The sequence below is a fragment of the Molossus molossus genome, unplaced genomic scaffold, assembly GCF_014108415.1.
Source record: "Molossus molossus isolate mMolMol1 unplaced genomic scaffold, mMolMol1.p scaffold_m16_p_9, whole genome shotgun sequence".
In the NCBI taxonomy this organism is placed as follows: domain Eukaryota; kingdom Metazoa; phylum Chordata; class Mammalia; order Chiroptera; family Molossidae; genus Molossus; species Molossus molossus.
This window is the reverse complement of record NW_023425403.1, coordinates 108,064,204-108,084,744: the sequence shown is the minus strand read 5'-3', so window position 1 is coordinate 108,084,744 and position 20,541 is coordinate 108,064,204. Positions and strand designations below refer to the sequence as shown.

General features: G+C 50.6%; 1 protein-coding gene across 1 annotated transcript in view; it reads left to right on the top strand.

Annotated features, from left to right (window-relative positions):
- Positions 1–350: 350 nt before the first annotated feature.
- Positions 351–20,541, top strand: part of SPART (spartin) — a 45,187-nt gene continuing 24,996 nt past the window's right edge. Inside the window, exons 1-3 of the mRNA XM_036250567.1 lie at positions 351–460; positions 11,750–12,561; positions 17,299–17,496. Coding sequence (XP_036106460.1) covers positions 11,752–12,561; positions 17,299–17,496 — 1,008 coding nt within the window. The 5' untranslated portion in view covers positions 351–460; positions 11,750–11,751. The remainder of the gene's footprint in view (positions 461–11,749; positions 12,562–17,298; positions 17,497–20,541) is intronic.

Genomic DNA, 20,541 nt, shown 5'->3' with positions numbered 1-20,541 from the left:
CAGGGGTTTTAGGGTGACTCCGCACTGATGTCTCCCCTTACATATGTCCAAGGTCATCGTGCACAGGATTTAGGCTGGCGAGGCTGTGACCGGTCCCTGGGAAAGACGCCGGAGGAGACGTCACTTGGGCACGGATGGGGGGCTGCACGCAGACCCTGACTGAATCCTGCGAGGGCGGGGCGGTCCGGAGGCGGGGCGATCCCAGGGGTGGGGTGGTCCGGGGGCGGGGCGATCCCGGGGCAGGGCCAGGGGCGGGGCGGTCCAGGGGCGGGGCGGTCCAGGGGCGGGGCCGGCGGTCCCGTGACGTGCGCGCTGGGGAACGCTGGCCTGGACGCTTTGTGAGGCCGCGTTCGGGGGACGGAGCCTTGGAGCGGGTCCTGTGCGCGCTTCACCGCCGCGCGTGGGACGAAGCCGACCCCTGGGCCACGGGCCGGCGGCGCCCGAGGTCTGGAAGGCACAGGTGGGGCGCAGCCGGGTCCTTGGTGCTGCGAGGCCCAGGCGGGCGGGCGGCGAGCGCCCTGCGGCCTGACCAGGCGGCGGGAAGTGGGGGGACCCTCAGCCGGGTCTGGGCGATGACTTTTCTGTGGAGGAGGCAGTTTCCAGAACAGTCGGAGAAGTTGTTCTCGGCTCCCCCATCTCCTGGATGGGACTTGCGGCCGCCCCCCCGCCCCCCTTTACGGCTGGGGGTGGCACCCTGCCCTTTCCCGCGTGGGTCCTGAGTCACGGCACCGAGCAGCTGTGATTCCTCGCTGCCCCGCTGACTTGGGCTTGGAAAGAAACTCGCAGTCCCTCCTCCCCTCCCCCCGCTTACAGCTCGGGGTCCGCTCGCTCCCCTCCGGAAGGTCAGCACCCCCGCGGGGTGTCGGGGAGCGCGATCCCCTCTGTAGTAAACGTGTGACGTTGGGAAGGGGTGAGCCCGCGGAGGGGTCCCCCACCCAGTGTCCGGGTCTGGAAGAACTTCTGGGAGGCGCGCGGTTCGGGTAGTGGCGCGGCCCTACTGCGTGGCCGTGGCCGTGGGTGCGTGGCCCCGCCTCTGCTGGATCGCTTTCCTGTGTCTCTGGAGGACTGGAGATCGGCTTAATGTGCTGTAATTTAATGAATCTGCGTAGAAGACTGTTGTTGCCTTTGAGATGTGGCTTCAAAGTTGAAGCACTCAGCAGTTTCCCGGGCGTTCCCTGCAGCACTGTGTGTGAGAAGCAATGTAACAGTGTAACAATGTAACAATGTAACAGTGTAACAATGTAACGATGCGTAAGAAGGTCCGCGGTCCTAAGGCGGTGTGTTTTGATGCGCCCTACTTTCTAGGAACAGACCTCGTTTGGCGACTGCATATGAACCCTGTTTGAAACTGAAAGCTTTTCTCTTAAGTGGGTTCCTTCCTGTCCGGGGGGGCTTTCGGAAATGTCGCTCCCCCAACCAGCCAGAGTGGGGCGGCTGCGGGAAGGCGGTGCATATGGCTACTTGGAAAAGTTCTCTCCTTTAAAAAAAAAATAAAAAAATGTTTATTGATTTTAGGGAGAGGAAGTGAGAGGGGGAGCGAGATATAAAAACATGGATGAGAGACAACATCCATTGGCATCGATAGGCCGCCTCCTGCATGCCCCTCGCTGGGAACCTGGCCCACAACCTGGGAACCGGGGATTGAACCCGCGACCTCTTGGTGCGTGGGTCAAAGCTCAGCCACGGAGCCACGCAGGGTCTCCTTTTAATAGTCAGCCATGCTGCTTGCTGTAGGAGATAAATGCTACTTGTTAGAGACTACTTGTGATGCTGACCTTTAGAAGGATTGTTACTACTTTCATTGTTTATGGGGCTGAATGAACTGGCCAGCTGTTTAGTTTGGAACTTTACTTTTGCTTCTGAAATAGTTTTTGAAGGGTGCGCGCGCACACACACACACACACACACACACACAGAGTTGTTGGAAGCACACATTTTACTTCTTTTATTAGAACGTTTAAAAAATAACGTAAATGCACTGTTGGTTTCTAGAACCAGGCTTTGATTTGTGATTTAAGCTAATTATATTAGTGTAGGTCATGTGTTTTTAATGTGATGCTTCTATCTAGAGTTTATCCTGCCCTCCTTCTGCCTTCAAGTGTTAGCTATTTTTAAAAAAGCCAAATGCCTTTCTACTAACCACCCCGTTTCCTTCACCCCTCTCCCACTCTAGTAACTTGTAAGTCTAGTCGCAGCTTTAGCTTTGGAATTCCATCTCATTTTCTTGTGAAATGTCTGTGGAACCTGACTCACAAGGCTCTTCCGTTGACTGGCTCTGTCCTTGGGCAGCAAGCTGCTCAGTGCTCGTAAAACATTTTTTAAATCAGTTAATACCTTCCAGGGATTTAAAAGGCAAATGAAGCTCAGACCGGTGCCAAGTACATGCAAAGAGTTTAATCAAAGGTAGTAAAATGATGGTGCTTCTCAGGGCCAGAGACTGTGTGCTTTCTGTGTTTGCAGTCTACGGGGTGGATGGTTCTAGAGCAGTGCTTTCAATTTGGCTGCGAACCTTCAACGTGATTTTTGTACAGTTGTCCCCTTGCAGATATTTAGGTTGATTTACATCATACTTTTGGGTGATTTCAAAGAATGCATTTTCCCACATGATACTGACATTTATGTAGCATAAAATGGGTACATCACTCTTTTTTTTTTTTCTTTGTTGATGTTGGTGAGAGAGAGGAAGGGAGAAGGAGAGAGAGAGAACATCCATTATCCGCCTCCTGCGTGCCCCCTACTGGGGATCGGGCTCACAACCTGGGCACGTGCCCTGACCGGGAATCATACCGGAGACCTTTAGGTGCATGGGTCAAAGCTTAACCACTGAGCCACACCAGCCGGGCAGGTATATCACTCTTAACTGTATCCAAAGGAGTGTACTATTGCACTTTTAGATCGTCATCATCAACTTTAAAAATACACGATATTTTATTTATGCTTGGAAGCTTTTCATTCTGTTATCCGTGTCTTTAATACAAAGATTTGTATACGTTGAAACTAGTTTTGAATTTTTCTTACGACCGTTTAACCTAGGAGTTATTTTTCTTCTGGACTGAGTTATTAGAAGCGGTCATAGTTGATCAGAACAGCACAATGGCAGATGGGTTTTGATAATTAAATATGAAAAGTAGAAGTTTAGTGTTAATGAGATGGATAGTTGGCGTTGCCTAAACCAAAACTGACACTCTTATTGGACAGAATGCGTTTGTTCAGCCGGCACCAGCAGAGCCAAACGCTGCCGGGGAAGTTTGGGTGTTTTATTAAGAATGGCGCCACCCAGGAGCATGGGAAGCCAATGCTCAAAGGTTGAAACTCCCCATGGCCTGTGGGTTCCAGATTATATAGGGCACAGTCACAAGACGCATGGGTTAGGGGTTGGAGCCCCTGCTGGGAGCTAATGGGTTGGACGTAAGGTGAGGGCAGTAAATCATTTCTTCAGGTCTTGAGGACAGTTCTGACATCCCTCTCTCTAGATTCATGGGAAAGCATCCAGAGAATCCGTCCACCTTAGGGCTTAGGAGCTTAAACATAACTTAGGTCAAGATGTTATCTGTAGCCTGCCAGAGGTTCTGACCATGTGACCATTAACCTTCTACTTCCTGTTGCCCTGTGCTTGGTGGGGGCTTCCTGATTATCCAGGGGGAGAGGCTAGGTCTCTGAGGGGTCTGTCTATCCATCCATCCATCCATCCATCCATCCATCCATCCATCTCTATATCTATCTATAGAGAGATGGGGGGTGGTTCCTAGAGCTAGGATTTAAAGCTGAATTTAATCAAAGTCATAAGAACCATTTATTTCAACACCTTTGACTTTGGGGGGCGACGCAGTTCCACTGTAAGGAGGTTTTCTGTCCTGGGCAGTGAGCCACAGTGACAGCAGGGAGAGAATCGCCTTCATTCTGTGCAGTGGGAGGCTGGGAGGAACCTGGGAGGGACCACACAGCACGGTAACTGGGCCGACGCGGGCCTAGGCAGACCTTCTCGTGAGGTGTGCAGCGTGGAAGCGGAGGCACCTGGAAGACTTTTCCTCGCAGTGATGCACATTGGAACACGCTCCCTTGAGAAGCCTTCGTGTCCCCGGGGTACACATCCGGGTTGAAGGCCATTCGAAGGGTGCTCAGCAGGATGGCTTTGCTGACAGTGCTCAGAAGGATCTGTGGTTGTCACAGGGGATCCGGTAGAGAGCAGTGAATGAAACTGGACAGCCAGTGGGTCCGGGCCGCCCGTCACTACTTGAGCCAATTAGGCAGAGACAAGGTTGAATCGCATGCAAGGGCGGTGTGGGGCAGCGGGGCGTCGGTACACTCTGCTCTGCCCCCCTCACTTGCCAGCTGCTCTTCCAGGTGGAGAAACTGTGTGAGAAAGGGAAGTTGGGCAAAAAGGAAAAAAATGGGTGAATTGGTTACAGGCAAGGGGGGAGAAATGTGGGCGGGCGGTGGGGGGCTGTGAAAGGTTTCAGGCAAAGGGGGAAGGAATGTAGGCCTAGGGCCGCAGGGGCTGGTTGCTGGCGAGTTGCAGTCACAAGTCCACTGTTCCCATCATCAGGTGGGTCATCTTTCCCTGATGTCAGGCAGTGCCCTCGTCAGCATCCTGAGGTCAGCTCCGGAGGCGCACCCTCCCCGCCAGGTCAGAGTGGGCTTTTCTTTATCAGAACCCAGCAACCACGCTTAACATTTCTTATCACTGCGGCTAGTACGCCCTGTGATTAGTTCTCTGTCCTGTTACTCTCCTGTCCCTTTCATGAACAGGACAGCATCACTTAATAAAGACGTTTCCAGCACAAAATACTGACTATACCAAGACTGAGAGGCCCTGACTTACAGGATTAGTTTTGGAGTCCTACTGTTTAACTCTGTAATCTAGGGCAGTGGGTTAACATTTTTTTTGTAACATTACAGATAAATATTTTAGGTGTTGTGAGCCACAGAAGCTCTCTGTTGGGTCTCCTGTTTGTTTCTATAATCCTCTAAAATGTAAAAATAGCCCAGCTGGTGTGGCTTAGGGGTTGAGCATCAACCCATGCACCAAGAGGTCGCCGGTTCCATTCCCAGTTAGGACACATGCCCAGGTTGTGTCCAATCCCCAGTGAGGGGCATGCAGGAGGCGGCCAATGTTTCTATCTCTCTCTCCCTCTCCTTTCCTCTCTTTCTAAAATCAATAAAGAAAAAAATATTTAAAAATGTAAAAATAATTTTTAGCTCCAGGGTCTCTCAGTTGATTTTAGGACAATTCATGCCTTCAAACCTCAGTTCTTCTCTCTGAGACGTAGTAATAATAATAACAGTACTTCCAGGCGTACAGAAGGATTTGTCTAGCATGATGCCCAGCACACATCACACACTGTAGAGGGTGCTGGCAGAAGTGGGGTGCTGTCGCACGTCGCAGAAAAGTGGGTGCTCAGTCACAGTGTGGTTCAAGGCCCCGCTTGAGTCCACGGGGCAAACAGTAATGCTGGTTACGTTCCCAGATCAGCTCACAAAAGCCTATTTTTCTTTTTGCTTTCTGAACTCTGAGCCTCCTTGTACCCTGAAGGAGGGTGGAGTGCAAATTCCTGTCTCGTTTTGTGAGGGAAGAAAGGGATGGGAGCTGTGGAAATGGGGGGCATTCTAATGACACAGCGGCAGAGAATTCCAGGGACGGGGTTTGTTCATTTTGATAGGGGCTTTGGGGTAAGTAAGTCGGGTCTGTGTGTGGTCCCTTGTACAGAATGTTGACTGTCATGAAGTCGCTGCATTATAAGGCTGACCAGGGGTTGGTTTATTTTGCAGATTAGAAAGTATGGTTATATTAATCAGAAGCTGGGCCACAGTTTCTGTGATGCCTTTATAATGTAGATTATTGCTGAAAGTCTTAAATCATTTAAATTGTCCTACCGTTATTGTAATGCGGGCACAAGGAAGGACCGTGCAGCTGCTTTGTCCAGAGTAAGCGTGTGGCCGAGCTCCGGACGTGGGCTAGTTGGAACCGAGATAGGCTTCGCGTGAAATGTACAGTCGGTTTCCAAGACCGGGCAACAAATAAGCTACACTATTCTATTAGTACTGTCGATACTGAATACATGTTGAAACAACAGTTTGGATGTATTTTGATAAGTAAAATGCTGTCACTGAAATTCATTTCAGCTGTTTCTTTTTTTACTGTTTTAATTTGGCTGTTAGAAATGTAAAGTACATATGTGGTTTACATTATAGTTCTATTAGACAAAGCTTCTCTAAACCTTCTACTTTTTATTTATTTATTTATTTTTATCCTCACCCGAGGAGATTTTTCCATTTTTTGTTCAGGTAGAGTGGGAGGGAGAGAGAGGAAGAGAGAGAGAGAAACATCGACGTGAAGGGGACACATGGACTGGCTGCCACCCGCACGACCAACCAGGGCCGGGGACAAACTGCAACCGAGGTACATGCCCTTAGCGGGAACTGAACCCGGGTCTCTGTGGACCGCAGGCCGACACTCTCACCGTTGAGCCTAACCGGCCAGGGCTAAACCTTCTACTTTTTAAATCGATAATTAACTTTTTAGCACACACAGTGTGCTGAGAATTAAATGCTTTCATAAAGCGTCCACTGGAAACCAGAGGCCCCCAGCCCAGACTTACCCTTCCTCCCGAAGGCACATTGTATCAATGTTCTTACCCAGCTTTTTGGTCTTTCTGTCCAGGATGCTTATATTGCTACTTTTCATTTTTCACTTTGAGGCCCTGTGCAGTAACATTCTATTGTTGCTGGAGGGAAGGGGGGCCAGACGCCGCCGACACGCCTGGGCAGGAGTTTCTTGTGACATGCTTAAAGTGAATTTTCTAAGACTCGCAGGGGAGAATGGACGGTTTTTATTGGTGTGGAATTACATTTCTTGGTCCTGTGTCCCTCAGTCCAGTCCTGGAAGAGAGCAGTAGTGGGTTTAGCAAGGCCAGAAATACAGCCAAAGTCCAGAGTGTCTGCTCCGCGGTGCAGCCGTGTCCAGATTAGGACTAGTCCAGATTCAGTGCGTTCACCTTCAGGGGCCACGTGGCTGCGGCCACACGACAGGTGCAGGGCGTGGGCTCATGGGCCCACGTGGCTGCGGCCACACGACAGGTGCAGGGCGTGGGCTCATGGGCCCACGTGGCTGCGGCCACACGACAGGTGCAGGGCGTGGGCTCATGGGCCCCACGTGGCTGCGGCCACACGACAGGTGCAGGGCGTGGGCTCATGGGCCCCACGTGGCTGCGGCCACACGGCAGGTGCAGGGCGTGGGCTCATGGGCCCCACGTGGCTGCGGCCACACGACAGGTGCAGGGCGTGGGCTCATGGGTCTCACCTGGCTGCGGCCACACGGCAGGTGCAGGGCGTGGGCTCATGGCCCCACGTGGCTGCGGCCACACGACAGGTGCAGGGCGTGGGCTCATGGGTCTCACCTGGCTGCGGCCACACGACAGGTGCAGGGCGTGGGCTCATGGGCCCCACGTGGCTGCGGCCACACGACAGGTGCAGGGCGTGGGCTCATGGCCCCACGTGGCTGCGGCCACACGACAGGTGCAGGGCGTGGGTTCATGGCCCCACGTGGCTGCGGCCACACGACAGGTGCAGGGCGTGGGCTCATGGCCCCCACGTGGCTGCGGCCACACGACAGGTGCAGGGCGTGGGCTCATGGGCCCCACGTGGCTGCGGCCACACGACAGGTGCAGGGCGTGGGTTCATGGCCTCCACGTGGCTGCGGCCACACGACAGGTGCAGGGCGTGGGTTCATGGGCTCATGGGCCCCATGAGCCACCCCAGGAGTCTGAATAGTGGTGAGAGAGGGAGAAAGGAAGTGAAAGTGGATGGGCCCTTTCCTATGTCTAGGAGATGAAATATTTAGGTTTCAGGAGCTGGCAGTGGCCACGCCCCTTCTGGCTACTGACTGGCTCCTCAGCTTGATGGACAGGCACCTTCCAAGACAGGTAGGCATCTCCCAAGACAGGTAGGCACTTCAGGTCACTCAGACCTCACTGGCATTTGTCTAAACTGCCTTTGTCCAGTCCCTTCCCCCAAGCAGGCACAGACCTCGAGTGGTGATTGCATTTCCTGGCAAAGGTGTACAGATGGCGAGCGCATGGTCTGGTCCTCCCTCCCTTCCTCTCCGCTTAGATTGTAACCAGTTACCATGCCGGGAACATAAGTAGGGAAGGTGACGTCGTCGTTTCGTCCTACACTACGTGCCCACAAACTTTCTGTCCGTCCACCTCCCCAAGACGGTTGTGTCATACTTTTGCTTGTGTCAAAATTCATCATTTACGTTATTGTGACACTAACCCAAACGGAAACATGCTGTACATCCTGATGACCCATTTTCTCTGGCTCAGCATCTTGTTTTCCCTGGTTTTTATTTCCTTAGTTTTACACGTGTTGATTGACTGATCACTTATTAAACTGAGTCCTCTCACAGAAATACATTAGGTCATCTCTCAATTAATACTAGTTTCTTGAAGAAATCTCTGGAGGTTCTGTCTTCTAGTCCAGCGTGAACTGGCTACATCCTTGTCACCCGGGAAGCTCCCATGATCGGCGGGGGGATTCCTGTCACCAGACATGGAGTCTAAGCGACAGAAAATGTAGTATCTGAGCGATCCCATGGCTGAGTTTGAAAGTTCCTGTCGCTCAGAATTTTGAATTAATTGTATTGTTTTATTCTAACTTCTGTGTCTTGTTTCTTTGTTTGTTAATCCTCACCCAAGGATATTTTTCTGTTGATATTTTAAAACTATTTTTTAGAGAGAGGGGAAGAGAGGGAGGGAGGGAGAGACCGAGACAAACATCAGTTGGTCGCTTCCTGTGCGTGCGGACCTGGGGCCGGGCGTCGAACCTGCAACCCAGGCACGGAACCAGGGCCAGGGCTAACTTCTGTTGTTTTTAAGGAGTTTCTTAGTAATCTTATTTCTCTCTCCCTTTTTCAAAGAGGGGCCCTTTGAGCATGAGTTTTATGGCGCACGCCTTGGTGTGGGTGTTCTTTACCCGGTGACACGCCATTGGTCTCTTTAAGTCTGCGAATTCGTGTTTTCTTGTTTTGGGAAGTTCTTTGAATCGTCTCTTCAACGCTTTTTTATTTTTCATCTGTTATCTATTTCTGAAAGGTGTATTATCACGTGTCGGCCCTCTGCACTCGGTCCTCTCTAATGTTCTTGTCTGTTCCTTCCAACGCCTCGTCTTCTGTGTTTTCGGCTCCGCGATCCGGGTGTTTTCTGTGATGTTTCACCTTCTCTGCTCACGCCCGTTAGTTTCTTTCCAGACATTCTGTAAGTAGTTTCTGGAAGCTCCCTTAGTTATTCGAGTATCTTGGTGTGAGTATATCCTGTTTTTCTTCGATGGGTGCGGTCTTTTCTGTATGTTGACGTAGATGGTGGGTTTTTTTTGAAGTTTTCTTCTCCTTACGAATTGTCCGTATCAACCAAATTCCGTTGCTCTTACTGTCTTCTTGATTTTTAGATGTTTTTCTCACGTTTTGGGATCCTTGGCTATCTTGTTATATATAAGATGGGAGCACCACTGGACAGCCAGCTGCAGCCTCGGGGGGTGGGAGGGGGCAGCTGTGTCTTCTCTCGGGGTAGTTGCCTGAGGTGTTTTCCTTGGGGGAAGGATGGGGTCACTGTCTGTAGGTCTCTCCTCCTGGTGCTGATCGGATGCCTCAGAGGAGACCCTTGCAGCCTTCGTTCCGGAGGGCGCCAAGCCCCAGAACTCTTAGCTGGAGGGAGGAGGCTGAGCGCCTTGACATTCAGGGTGTAATTGCTCATTTAATCCTCCTGCGGTTCGGTAGTTACCCTCCATCCTGACCAACAGTCCTCTATCCAAAGACACTTTATTTTGTGTTCTTGAGCTAAAACATTCCATCTTCTTCAGGGCTGGAGAGAGAGCGTGTCCTGGGTGCTCGGCGCAGGAGGGAGCCAGGGGGTGCTCGGTGTAGGAGAGAGCCAGGGGGTGCTCGGTGTAGGAGGGAGCCAGGGGGTGCTCGGTGTAGGAGGGAGCCAGGGGGTGCTCGGTGTAGGAGGGAGCCAGGGGGTGCTCGGTGTAGGAGGGAGCCAGGGGGTGCTCGGTGTAGGAGGGAGCCAGGGGGTGCTCGGTGTAGGAGGGAGCCAGGGGGTGCTCCGTGTAGGAGGGAGCCAGGGGGTGCTCCGTGTAGGAGAGAGCCAGGGGGTGCTCGGTGCAGGAGGGAGCCAGGGGTCTTCCTCTGTGAACGAGCTCTCAGCTGGCCCTCTTTCTTCCAGAAGAAGATGGAATTTCATCCGTCTCAGGGCCCGTGGCTGGTCTGCGATGGCTATGGGGCCGCATCTCCAGTTTCCTGGGACAGCTGAGGCCCCGCGTTCTCTGGTCTGTTTTGAGAGTTGCCACTTGTCTGTCGCTTTTTCCAGTTCCTCCTGATTCGTCCTTGTGAATTATGGCTTTATTTACTTTTTTTTAGTATTAAGAAATAACATGTAGTGCCTTCGTCTTAAATGTGTAGCCTAATGATTCTTTATGTATGCAGTCACCACTCAGGTCTAGATAAAGAACATTTACAGATACAGTAAGATATTCTCATGCCTCTTCCAAGTCTATATTTACCACCTGCCAGCACTATTTTTATTTCTGTCACCACACACTAGTTTTGCCTATTTTTCAGCTTGACAGAATCATTCATGTATTATGTGGTCTCCATCGGAAGTCTTTTTTATCTGGCTTCTTTTGCTCCAAGAATTGGTGAGATTCATCAGCATTGCAGGCATCGGTTTATTTATTTTTTAGTTCCCGTGTATGTGCATTGGATAAACACACCACTGTTTATCCTTTCTTCTGTGAGTGGGCATTTGCGTTTCTTCAAGTTTTCGGCTTTGGTGAGTAAAGGCATGTGAATAGCACTGTGCGTGTTCTGGGTGTGTATATTCGTGCATTTGTTTCTCTGGGGTACTTACCGATCAGGGGAATTACAGGGCATAGAGCCAGGGCTCAGCTTTAGGAGAAATTGCAGTTTCCAGGCCGTGTCTGCCGTCTTTCACGGACGTCAGCGAAGGGTGGGGTCCCCATTGCTACAAGGGATAGGACACCTGCTCAGAGGGGTCCTCTCTGCCAGCCACCGAGGGTGCGGTCACTCAGCCGTGGATTCGTGGCATCTCCCCGCGGGGATGATGCGAATTTCGCTCTCACGTGCCGTTTAAATACCTTCCTCTGGATGCCTGTTCGTGCCGTTTTCTCGTCGAAAAGAACAGTTATGCCTTTCTCGGGACCTTGTCAGAGTCGGTTGGTGGCGTTCTGGGGGGGAGCGGGCTTCACTGCGGAAGGGACCTTCCGCCTCGAAGTGGACGCGAGGTAACTGTACAGCTTCATCCAGATGTTTTGTTCTCGTTTCCGGCATCTCCAGTGTGTGATTCGACCTCCGTTTTAATCCGCTGGGCATGTTTGTATTTCTAGTATAATGAATTTTAGAATGACACTCTTTGGTTCCGACCTTCAAGATACGTTATGGGAGATTTTTATTTCTTATGAGAAACTGGAAGAAGAAAACTAGTCAGTCGCTGTCTTCTGCCTGACTCCTTTCTGTTTGAAATGAAAACGGGGCCAAGAGCATCGTTGGCTTGTCATCTCAGCGCAGGTGCACTGGGCGCCTCCTCCGGGTCAGATCGAACAGAGCTTAAGGAGCACAGTACTGAGCCACACAAGCAGGCCCCGGGCTTCTTGAAATAGACTCAGGCAGGAGAGGTTCACAGGAAGTAAACAAAGAGCCAAGTGAGATAATCAAAGATAATTTTTTGTTTTGCAGAAATGGAGCAAGAGCCCCAGAACGGAGAACCTGCTGGAATTCAGATCATCAAGGAGGCCTACAAGAAGGCCTTTGCGCTCGTCAACAAGGGGCTGAGTACAGATGAGCTGGGCCAGAAGGAAGAAGCGAAGAACCTCTACAAGCAAGGGATAGGACACCTGCTCAGGGGGGTCAGCGTCCCGTCCGCAGACCCCGAGCACACAGGGCCTGGGTGGGACTCGGCCAGGCAGATGCAACAGAAAATGAAAGAAACGCTACAGAACGTCCGCGCCCGATTGGAGATTCTGGAGAAGGGGCTTGACACGTCTCTGCGGAACGACCTTCAGGAGGTGCCCAAGCTGTTTCCAGAATTCCCGCCTAAAGACACGTCCGAAAAGTCAGTGGTGCCCCAGCCCTTCAGTTCCCCTGCTCAGCACACTGAGGCCGCTGGGAATGCTTCAGCCACAAGCCCGGGGGCGGCCCCTGCCCCAGGCTCTCTGTCCCCACGGTCTGGGAGTCACCCCGCAGAAGCACCTCCTGCCTACACGCCTCAGGCTGCCGAGGGTCACTACACCGTGTCATACGGGACAGAATCGGGGGAGTTTTCCTCAGCTGGAGCAGACTTTTACGGAAATCATTCTCAGCCGCCTCCTCTGGAGACCCTAGGGCTCGATGCAGACGAGTTGATTTTGATACCAAATGGAGTACAGATTTTCTTCGTGAACCCTGCAGGGGAGGTCAGCGCACCTTCGTATCCCGGGTACCTGCGAATTGTGAGGTTCTTGGATAATTCTCTGGACACAGTTCTAAACCGTCCTCCGGGGTTCCTTCAGGTGAGCCAAAGGAAAATGTAAACTTTATTTAAAATGCGTCTAAGATGCATCCTTTCTGTGTGTTAATATTTGTAATGTGTCTAAGATAACAAGTGCAAAAATAGTGTTATAACTCCTAGTTTTAAAAAGATACGAAATTTATGAGCATTGAATGTCTGTGTTTGTGTTTGATAGTCTTTATTTTTTTTAACAAAAAAAGTCTTGTTTTGGTATTACATTTGTGGGGACAGGTCTTAAATGTTTAATTTTTTATCTGAAGAAGAAACCTAATAAGTTTCATTTCAAAAGGGGTTTATGTAACATGTGGATGTCTAGCTGTAAATTCCCACAATGAGGCCCAGCTCAGCGGAGGGGCTGCACTGGGCTGAGCTCAGCCCAGCGTCTAGAACAGTGGACCTCAGCCAGGGGTGATCTCTCCTCCCGCCTCCGGACCTCAGCCAGGGGCCATCTCTCCTCCCGCCTCCGGACCTCAGCCAGGGGCCATCTCTCCTCCCGCCTCCGGACCTCAGCCAGGGGCCATCTCTCCTCCTGCCTGCCCCGGACGTTTGGCAGTGTCTGGAAACAGTTCTCATTGTCACACTGGGAAGGGGGCCACTGGCAGGTCATGGGTAGAGGCCAGGGGCACCGCGAAACATCTGAACAGGCTATTTCCCATCAATAAGAAAATCATGCATCCCAGAACATCAGCCATGCCAAGGTTGAGAAGCTGGTCTAGAGGCAGGGCACAGACTGCTGGATCTCAGGGGTGGGGGGGGGATGCGGACCGAGAACAGCCTGAGACCTTGCACCATCTATATGCGTAACCCATGGACCTAGACTATAGTGAGCTGAGGCCTGGGGTGGGGCAGGAACTGGGTGCGGGGAGCAGTGGGGGAGAATAGGGGGCATCTGCAATACTCACAGCAATACAGATGAAAGAAATTTATATATCAGTAAAAATAGAAGATTCTCTGATGGTAATTGAGGATACAGTTCTGACGGTCCAAGCAGATCCGTTTGCCAGGATACCCTTGGCCCAAGGGAACAGCCTGCCAGGGTTGTGGTAGGCACTGCTGTGGAGATGCGAGGTGTTCTGAAGGTGGCGGTGCAGAAGCGTCCTGTTGGGAAAGGACGGTGGTACCGGGAGACGGGGTCTGGAGGTGAGGACGAGTGTCCACTGGGTATGTAACAGGGCTGACGAGGAGGGAGATGATGGAGCAGGACAGGCGCTGTCCATAGCCCAGATGTGGCCGGTGGCAGGACTGGTGGTCTGGGTTTCACTGTCCTCTTCCGTGTGCTCCGTGTTTCATTCTTCGGCAGTTTTCACGCAGTGCCGACTTGAATGTTATTTAAAGGTAGTTCGAGGTGTGCGGGGGAGTGTGAAGGACATGTGTGGGGCCCTGGTGGAAGGAAGACACTGCTAGACAGGAAGAATGTGGGGAGTCCTGAGGGTACTTTAGGAAGAAGCCTGGAGGTTAGAAGCTGTAGGGTTGTTGACTGGGGTGGTGAGGAGGCTTCGGAGAGCTGCAAGTTGCCCCCGATGTGGTCATAGGGGTGCACTGTAACAGTGGGGGTCAAAGAGCTGGCCTGTGATGGAGCTGGGAAGCGAACCGGAGTAACTCTGCACCTGAGCCCTGGCCACAGAGCGAGACCGTTAGAAAAGTGTCCTGTCTTAGTGCTTGGAGTTTTACTTTTAATCTTTTCATTCACTCCTATTCTGGGTCCTAAATAAAAAGTAAAATTACACCCCAAATTTAATTCTCTTCTCATTTTTTTTTATCCTGACCTGAGGGCATTTTTGCATTTATCTTCAGATAGAGAGGGAGGAAGAGAGAGAGAGAAACATCCATGTGAGAGAGAGACATGGAGTGGCCGCCACCCACACAACCCCAAGCGGGGCCGAGGACAAACTGCAACTGAGGTATGTGCCCTTAGTGGGAACCGAATCCGGGGTCCTCTGGTCTGCAGGCCAACACTCTAACCACTGAGCCAAACCTGCCAGGGCTTAATTTGTCTCTTTAAAGGGCTCTCGTTTGCATGTATTCAGATATTTGTAGCATTCTCCTAAAAGGGAGTTATCATGTGTTAACTGAGTAAATATTTGTATGTTCTAAAAACAAATACTAACCCAACTAAGCATTAGAAGTTAGCTATGATTTCTTAGCAAAAATCACTGCTGGAAATTAGGAAATTGGAAATTAATTTGGTTTTTAGGAAATTAGAAAAATAATTTGTCTTTAAGTAGGCAGACTTAGAATTTTAGGGCTTGTAAAAACGATTTTTCTCTTGGTTTTTGTTTTAATATGCATTTTAAACCTGCTGAATTTGTAGTCAGTTTGTACAGGACGTGGACATGAGAGGGAAGCCAGGCGGGATCAGCCTGTGGCAGGGGGGCTCATCCGTCTGTATAATCCACCCCGAGAAAGGTCTGGAACGTGTTATGTGAGAGGAGTTGGGGATACTCCAGTTCAGTTGTGGTGATGAGCCTGTAGTTAGTATTAGAGGAAGCATGGCCCAGTAAAAAGCTATTCCCAAACTTTCCGACTTCAGTAAGTTACCCTTTACCATTTTTTGGTCAAATCCATATTTTGCTATTATTTTAATATTTTTATTTAGCTGTCTCATTTGTTAACTTTATCATAAATGATAGCAACTATGAAATTGAGAGAAAAATGTATTTTTTCCCTAATACATGTGAAAATGCATAACTACTCAAATTTAAGTAGTTAGTATCTTACTGGAAGTAGTTTCACATACCACAGATGGTGGGAAAATCAGTGTTATTGTAACTGGCCTGAAGTTTGACTTTTATAAAACATGGAGAGTGACTTTTGAGACAACTAGAAAAAAGAGAATCCTTAAACAAAAATCATTTGAAAATGTTTATCAAGCACTTTCCGGGAAAGAGTCAGACTTGAGTCCTCTGATCTCTGGACATTTATAGTCCGTTGGTCAGAGATGATGACTGTGTACCACCAGAGTTTTCCATCTGTTTGTATGAACTCTTTTGTGCTCTTTGACGTGTGTTCACCACACAGCATTTTGATACTAGATTGTCTAGGAAGTTTGTTTTTCTTTTGAATCCTCACTCAAGGGCATTTTTCCATTTTTTGATCAGATAGAGTGGGAGGGAGAGAGAGAAAGAGAGAGAGAGAGAGGAACATCGACGTGAAAGGGACACATCGAGTGGCTGCCACCCGCACAACCAACCAGGGCCGGGGACAAACTGCAACCGAGGAACCGAACCCAGGTCTCTCTGGACCGCAGGCCAGCGCTCTAACTGCTGAGCCAAAGCGGCCAGGACGGAAGTGTTTTTAATACTGGGAAGAGCCATGTCCTAGGTGAGGGGCACAGTTCTATTCGGGTCACTCAAAGAAGGTATGTCTCTGGAAGTGAATACCGTTGGCTACTCCGGTTTAAACGTAGCCTCTTCTGAACTCAGATCTCTAGGAAGTGAGCTCAAGTGTCAGACCTCCGCGCACTGACAGCCTGCCCTCCCCAGGTGACTGTGCAGGGCCGCTCTGTGTCACTTTGATTCAACTCCACGGTGCCCAATGAACACCGCTGGCCAACAGGAATCCCCGGCTTGAGGCCCAGAGAAGACGGAAACCTGATTCCGCGCAAGCAGCTCAGCTGTGACAGCAGCTGCGGTGGAAACAGCAGTGCCCTTAGGTGGCCCTGGCGCCAGGCCCCGCAGGCTAGACAGCTCCCCTGGCCTGTGCTGGTCTCTCCACCTGCCAGCCTTGGTGGAGAGAGAAAGCGCCCCCTAGCGCCGGAGGACAGCTGACATGTGAGTCAGGTCCCTGACTGGCTCCTCCTCATGCAGACAGGACTCCAAATCCTTTCCGTTTGATTGGACCAAAAAATACTGTCCTGAGTGGTGAGAATGGGGCAACTCTGGTCGGCTGATGGGAAAGCTTGGGGGGGCTGTGGCCGCACAGCCCCGGTAGGATGGGGCAGGCCCCAACCCTGCTGCTGAAATAGAACCGCAGGAGCCCCTGTGAGAGCTGGCAGATGTGCCCGGCCCGGGGCAGGCGGGCAGGTCAGTGCAGGCTGCTCCCCGCAGTGCGCTCTGTGTGAGGGCTTGTGTAGACGTGGCTGCTGGGCTCGCGTGTTTAAAAAGTTGAACCCCGTTAGCCACCAGGAGCCCTTCTTAGCTGATATCGTCTTTCTCGGGGTCCCTAGTAGTAAACCCGGTAAACATAACTGTTTTATCTCAGCCTCTGTCCTGTTAGATTCTCTTGGGTAGATCTTCAGCATTGTGAATGCTGCTGAGTTTCTAATTAATAATTGTTTGTAATTAAACAGTACTAACCAACTTCATGGAAGTGTTGTAAGGATTAAATCAGCAAGTCCATGTGGAGTCCTTGAAGATAGTTTGATTTTATTTTTTTCCACAAAGGGATGTCTAATTTTACATGATACAGAAAACCTTAATTTACTTTGACCATTATTTAAAGCTAGACTCATTGTTGGTTAAGAGTGGACATGTAAGGCCACCTGTTCTAAGACTATAAATAGTGGAGCATGGCATTTTTAGCACAGTTCTTATGTATAATTTGCCAGAAGATCAGACTAGTAAATGGCTGATTTTTATTGGTGACTTGCTGATGCTGATTTTTCTATGAAGCCTTTTAAAATGCACTTCAAATTTCAAAATGTTTATTTTCTGGTATACCGTTTTTAAAAGTTTGGTCAAAACCTGGTTGTAGTCATTGTTTTTGTTTAACTGTTTTTTTTTCCAACTCATTCTTTCAGGTTTGTGACTGGTTGTATCCTCTAGTTCCTGATAGATCTCCAGTTCTTAAATGTACTGTGGGAGCCTACATGTTTCCTGACACAATGTTACAGGCGTCAGGATGCTTTGTGGGAGTCGTCTTGTCTTCTGAGTTACCGGAAGATGACAAAGAACTCTTCGAGGATCTATTAAGACAAATGTCCGACCTCCGGCTGCAGGTAACTTGTGTGGTTGCCTTCAGGATGAGAATCCACCTTAACGTGCCCGGGCAGTTTCACTCCAGAGTTCACAGTCTTAGTCACTGTCTGTAACAAATGCCAAACCTGTGTTTGGGAACACGCAAGCCAACTAGTGTATGATGCCTTAGAAGGAGATAAGAGCTACAGAAGAAAACGTAGAGTCGGGTGACTGGAAACAGTTCTGGTGTGGGTGGAGCAGGTACCACTGTGAATAGGGTGATCAGAGGGGCCCTCGTGGACAGAGTGATATTCAAGCAGGCTTGAAGGTGACCCATTCATCAAGTGATGGTGTAGGAACTCATGGTAAAGGCTGGCCAAGAGGCTGTCCATAAATACGAGCCAGGACACATAGTTCATCTTGCAGACCTCTTGGCTTGGCCTGCACCTCGGATCACAGTGCGGTGTGAAGCCACACACTGCATTTTACACCGTGCTGTCTTGCAGAGATTAATCAAGACTTCAGAGTCTGTATCAAATAGCCATTCATTTATCAAACATGTATTAATTTTCCACTATGCTGTGGGCCCTGTGCTGGGTGCCTAGTCACCTGGGGTCCTGCCTCCTCCTCAAGATGCCGGGGTCCATCCAGAGGTGCATGTGCATTATTGGCAATCCCAAAACAGTGTGCTAAGTGCAAGATACAGTTCCCTGGGTAATGAGAATTCAGAGGGCATCAGCCCAGTCATGGGGCCAGAGAAGGTGGCCTGACAAAGGTTGAGTAGACCTTCAGTGATAGCAGCCTACCGCCCTCGAAACAAGACCCCTGGCTGAATAATTGCCCTCTGTAACTCTGAAATCGTTTATAAACATCAGGGGGAAACCAAGCTTGGATCCCTCCTGGGCATTGAGTCTACAACCCAGGCATGTGCCCTGACCAGGAATGGAACCAGGGACCTCCTGGTGTATAGGTCAAGGCTCAGTCCCTGAGCCACTCTGGCCAGGTGAGAATTTTTGACATTTCTTGTAATACTGGTTTGGTCGTGGTAAACTACTTCAGCTTTCTCTTGTCTGGGAAACTCTTTATCTGTCCTTTGATTCTAAATGATAGCCTTGCTGGATAGAAGAGTCTTGGTTATAGGCCCTTGCTTTTTGTCACTTTTAATATTTCATGCCAATTCTTTCTGACCTGCAAAGTTTCTTTTGAGAAGTCAGCTGACAGAGTCTTATGGGAGCTCCTTTGTGTGTAACTAACGGCTTTTCTCCTAATGCTTTCGGATTCTGTCTTTAAGCCATTTTAATTATGTCGTGTCTTGTGTGGGTTCTTTTCTGTAATTTTTATCTCTTTTTCTGTTCGTTTCCTGTCTTTTGCTGAAGTTCTTACTAAGATCATCCACTCTTCCCTTAATACACTGAGCATCTTTATAACCAGTGTTTTGAACTCTACATCTGGTAGCTTGCTTGTCTCTATTTTGTTTAGTTCTTTTTCCGGTGATTTTTCCTCTCCTTCCATTTGGGGCATGTTACTTTGTGTCCTCAATTTGGCTGCCTCCCTGTGTTTGTCTGTATTAGGCAGAGCTGCCGTGTCACCCAGGACGGCAGAGTCGCCTTTTGTAGTAGGTGCCCCCTGGGGCCCAGTGGATCAGCCTCCCTGTTTACTTGAGCCAGTGTAGGGGGGGTGTTCTTTGTGGGAGTGGTGTGTGCTCTCCTGTTGGAGTCGAGCATTGATTGCTGTTAGCACGTCAGTGGGTCAGATTGACCCTCAGGCTGACTGGTCGTGAGGACAGGCCATGACTACAGTGGATAAGCCTTTGTGCGGGAAGGTGACCCTCAGCGTGGAATTTGCTGTATTTGGCCTCTGGTGCCTGCCTAGTTCCCTCTGTTGGCGTGTCGCCCGTGGTGCTGATCGGGTGGTGCTCTGGTGTGGTTTGAAGCTGGCCAACCAGGTGTGTCGGTTCTGGGGCCCCTTGAGGCGGGGGGACTCTGGTACTTGCCAAAGTCCGCCGCTGCTTGTGCGCAATCCAGTGCTGCACGAGCCACGCAGTCATCTGCTGTGGGAAGCTGCCTGTGCTGGGCTTGGGAGGCGCCTGGGAAAACGATGCTGCGGAGTGAGGCTCAGCGCCACTTAGCAAGAGGTACCAGGCATGCTGAGACCACCTGCCACTTCGGAGGTGTGGCCTTTGAGAGATTTGGGGGCAGTCTACAGCGCAGGCGGAGGCAGACGCTGTCAAGAGCCACTGCTGAAAGAGGTTCTGGGGGTGCCCAGTGGGCTGGGACTGTTTCTCAGGCAGTCGTGAGGATGGGTGGGAAAGGTGCCATTCGGGTTGACGGTGCCCACTGGGTGCCTCTGCCCACGCTTCTGTCCGCGGGAAAGCTGCCCTCCAGCCTCGCTCTGAAGCCAGACAGTTCAGTTCCCCCCTGTGTGTTCCTGGCGTCTTTCAAGCTGCTGCCCCTTTGTTGGGGCTTAGGGTGAATGTCTGTGAGTGAGCTGTACGCAGGCCCCTTAGCAGCACGCCTGGGGCTACAGCGGCCCTGTGTCACCTGCGGGGTCTCACCTGATTCACAGCCAGCTGCTGTGGGCCGCGTGCTCCTCAGGGGGCCGAGTCTCTGCCTCTCCTGCCCGTCTCGATGTGTCTGCTTCTTTTTAAATTTTTTTTCTTTATTGATTTTAGAGAGAGAGGAAGGGAGAGGGAGAGAGAGATAGAGACATCTATGAGAGAGAACATTGATTGGCTGCCTCCTGCATGCCCCCCACTGGGGATCGGGCCCACAACCTGGGCATGTGCCCTGACTGGGAATTGAACCAGCGACCTCTTGGTGCAGGGTCAACGCTCAACCACTGAGCCACACTGGCCGGGCTCGACAAGTCTTTATATCTTTAGTTATAGGCATTCTATTCAGCTGGTCTTCAGAAGGCTTTCACAGTGGCGGTTCTGTAATTTAGTTGTACATTGACGAGGGCGTCCGGGGACAGCATCTCCTACTCCCTGTCTTTGCCCAGAGTGCACTTACAGTATATTTTTTAAGAAAGGCCACATATAAGTGAGGCCACTAGTTGAAGCCTGTGTTGTTCAGGGTCAGCTGTAC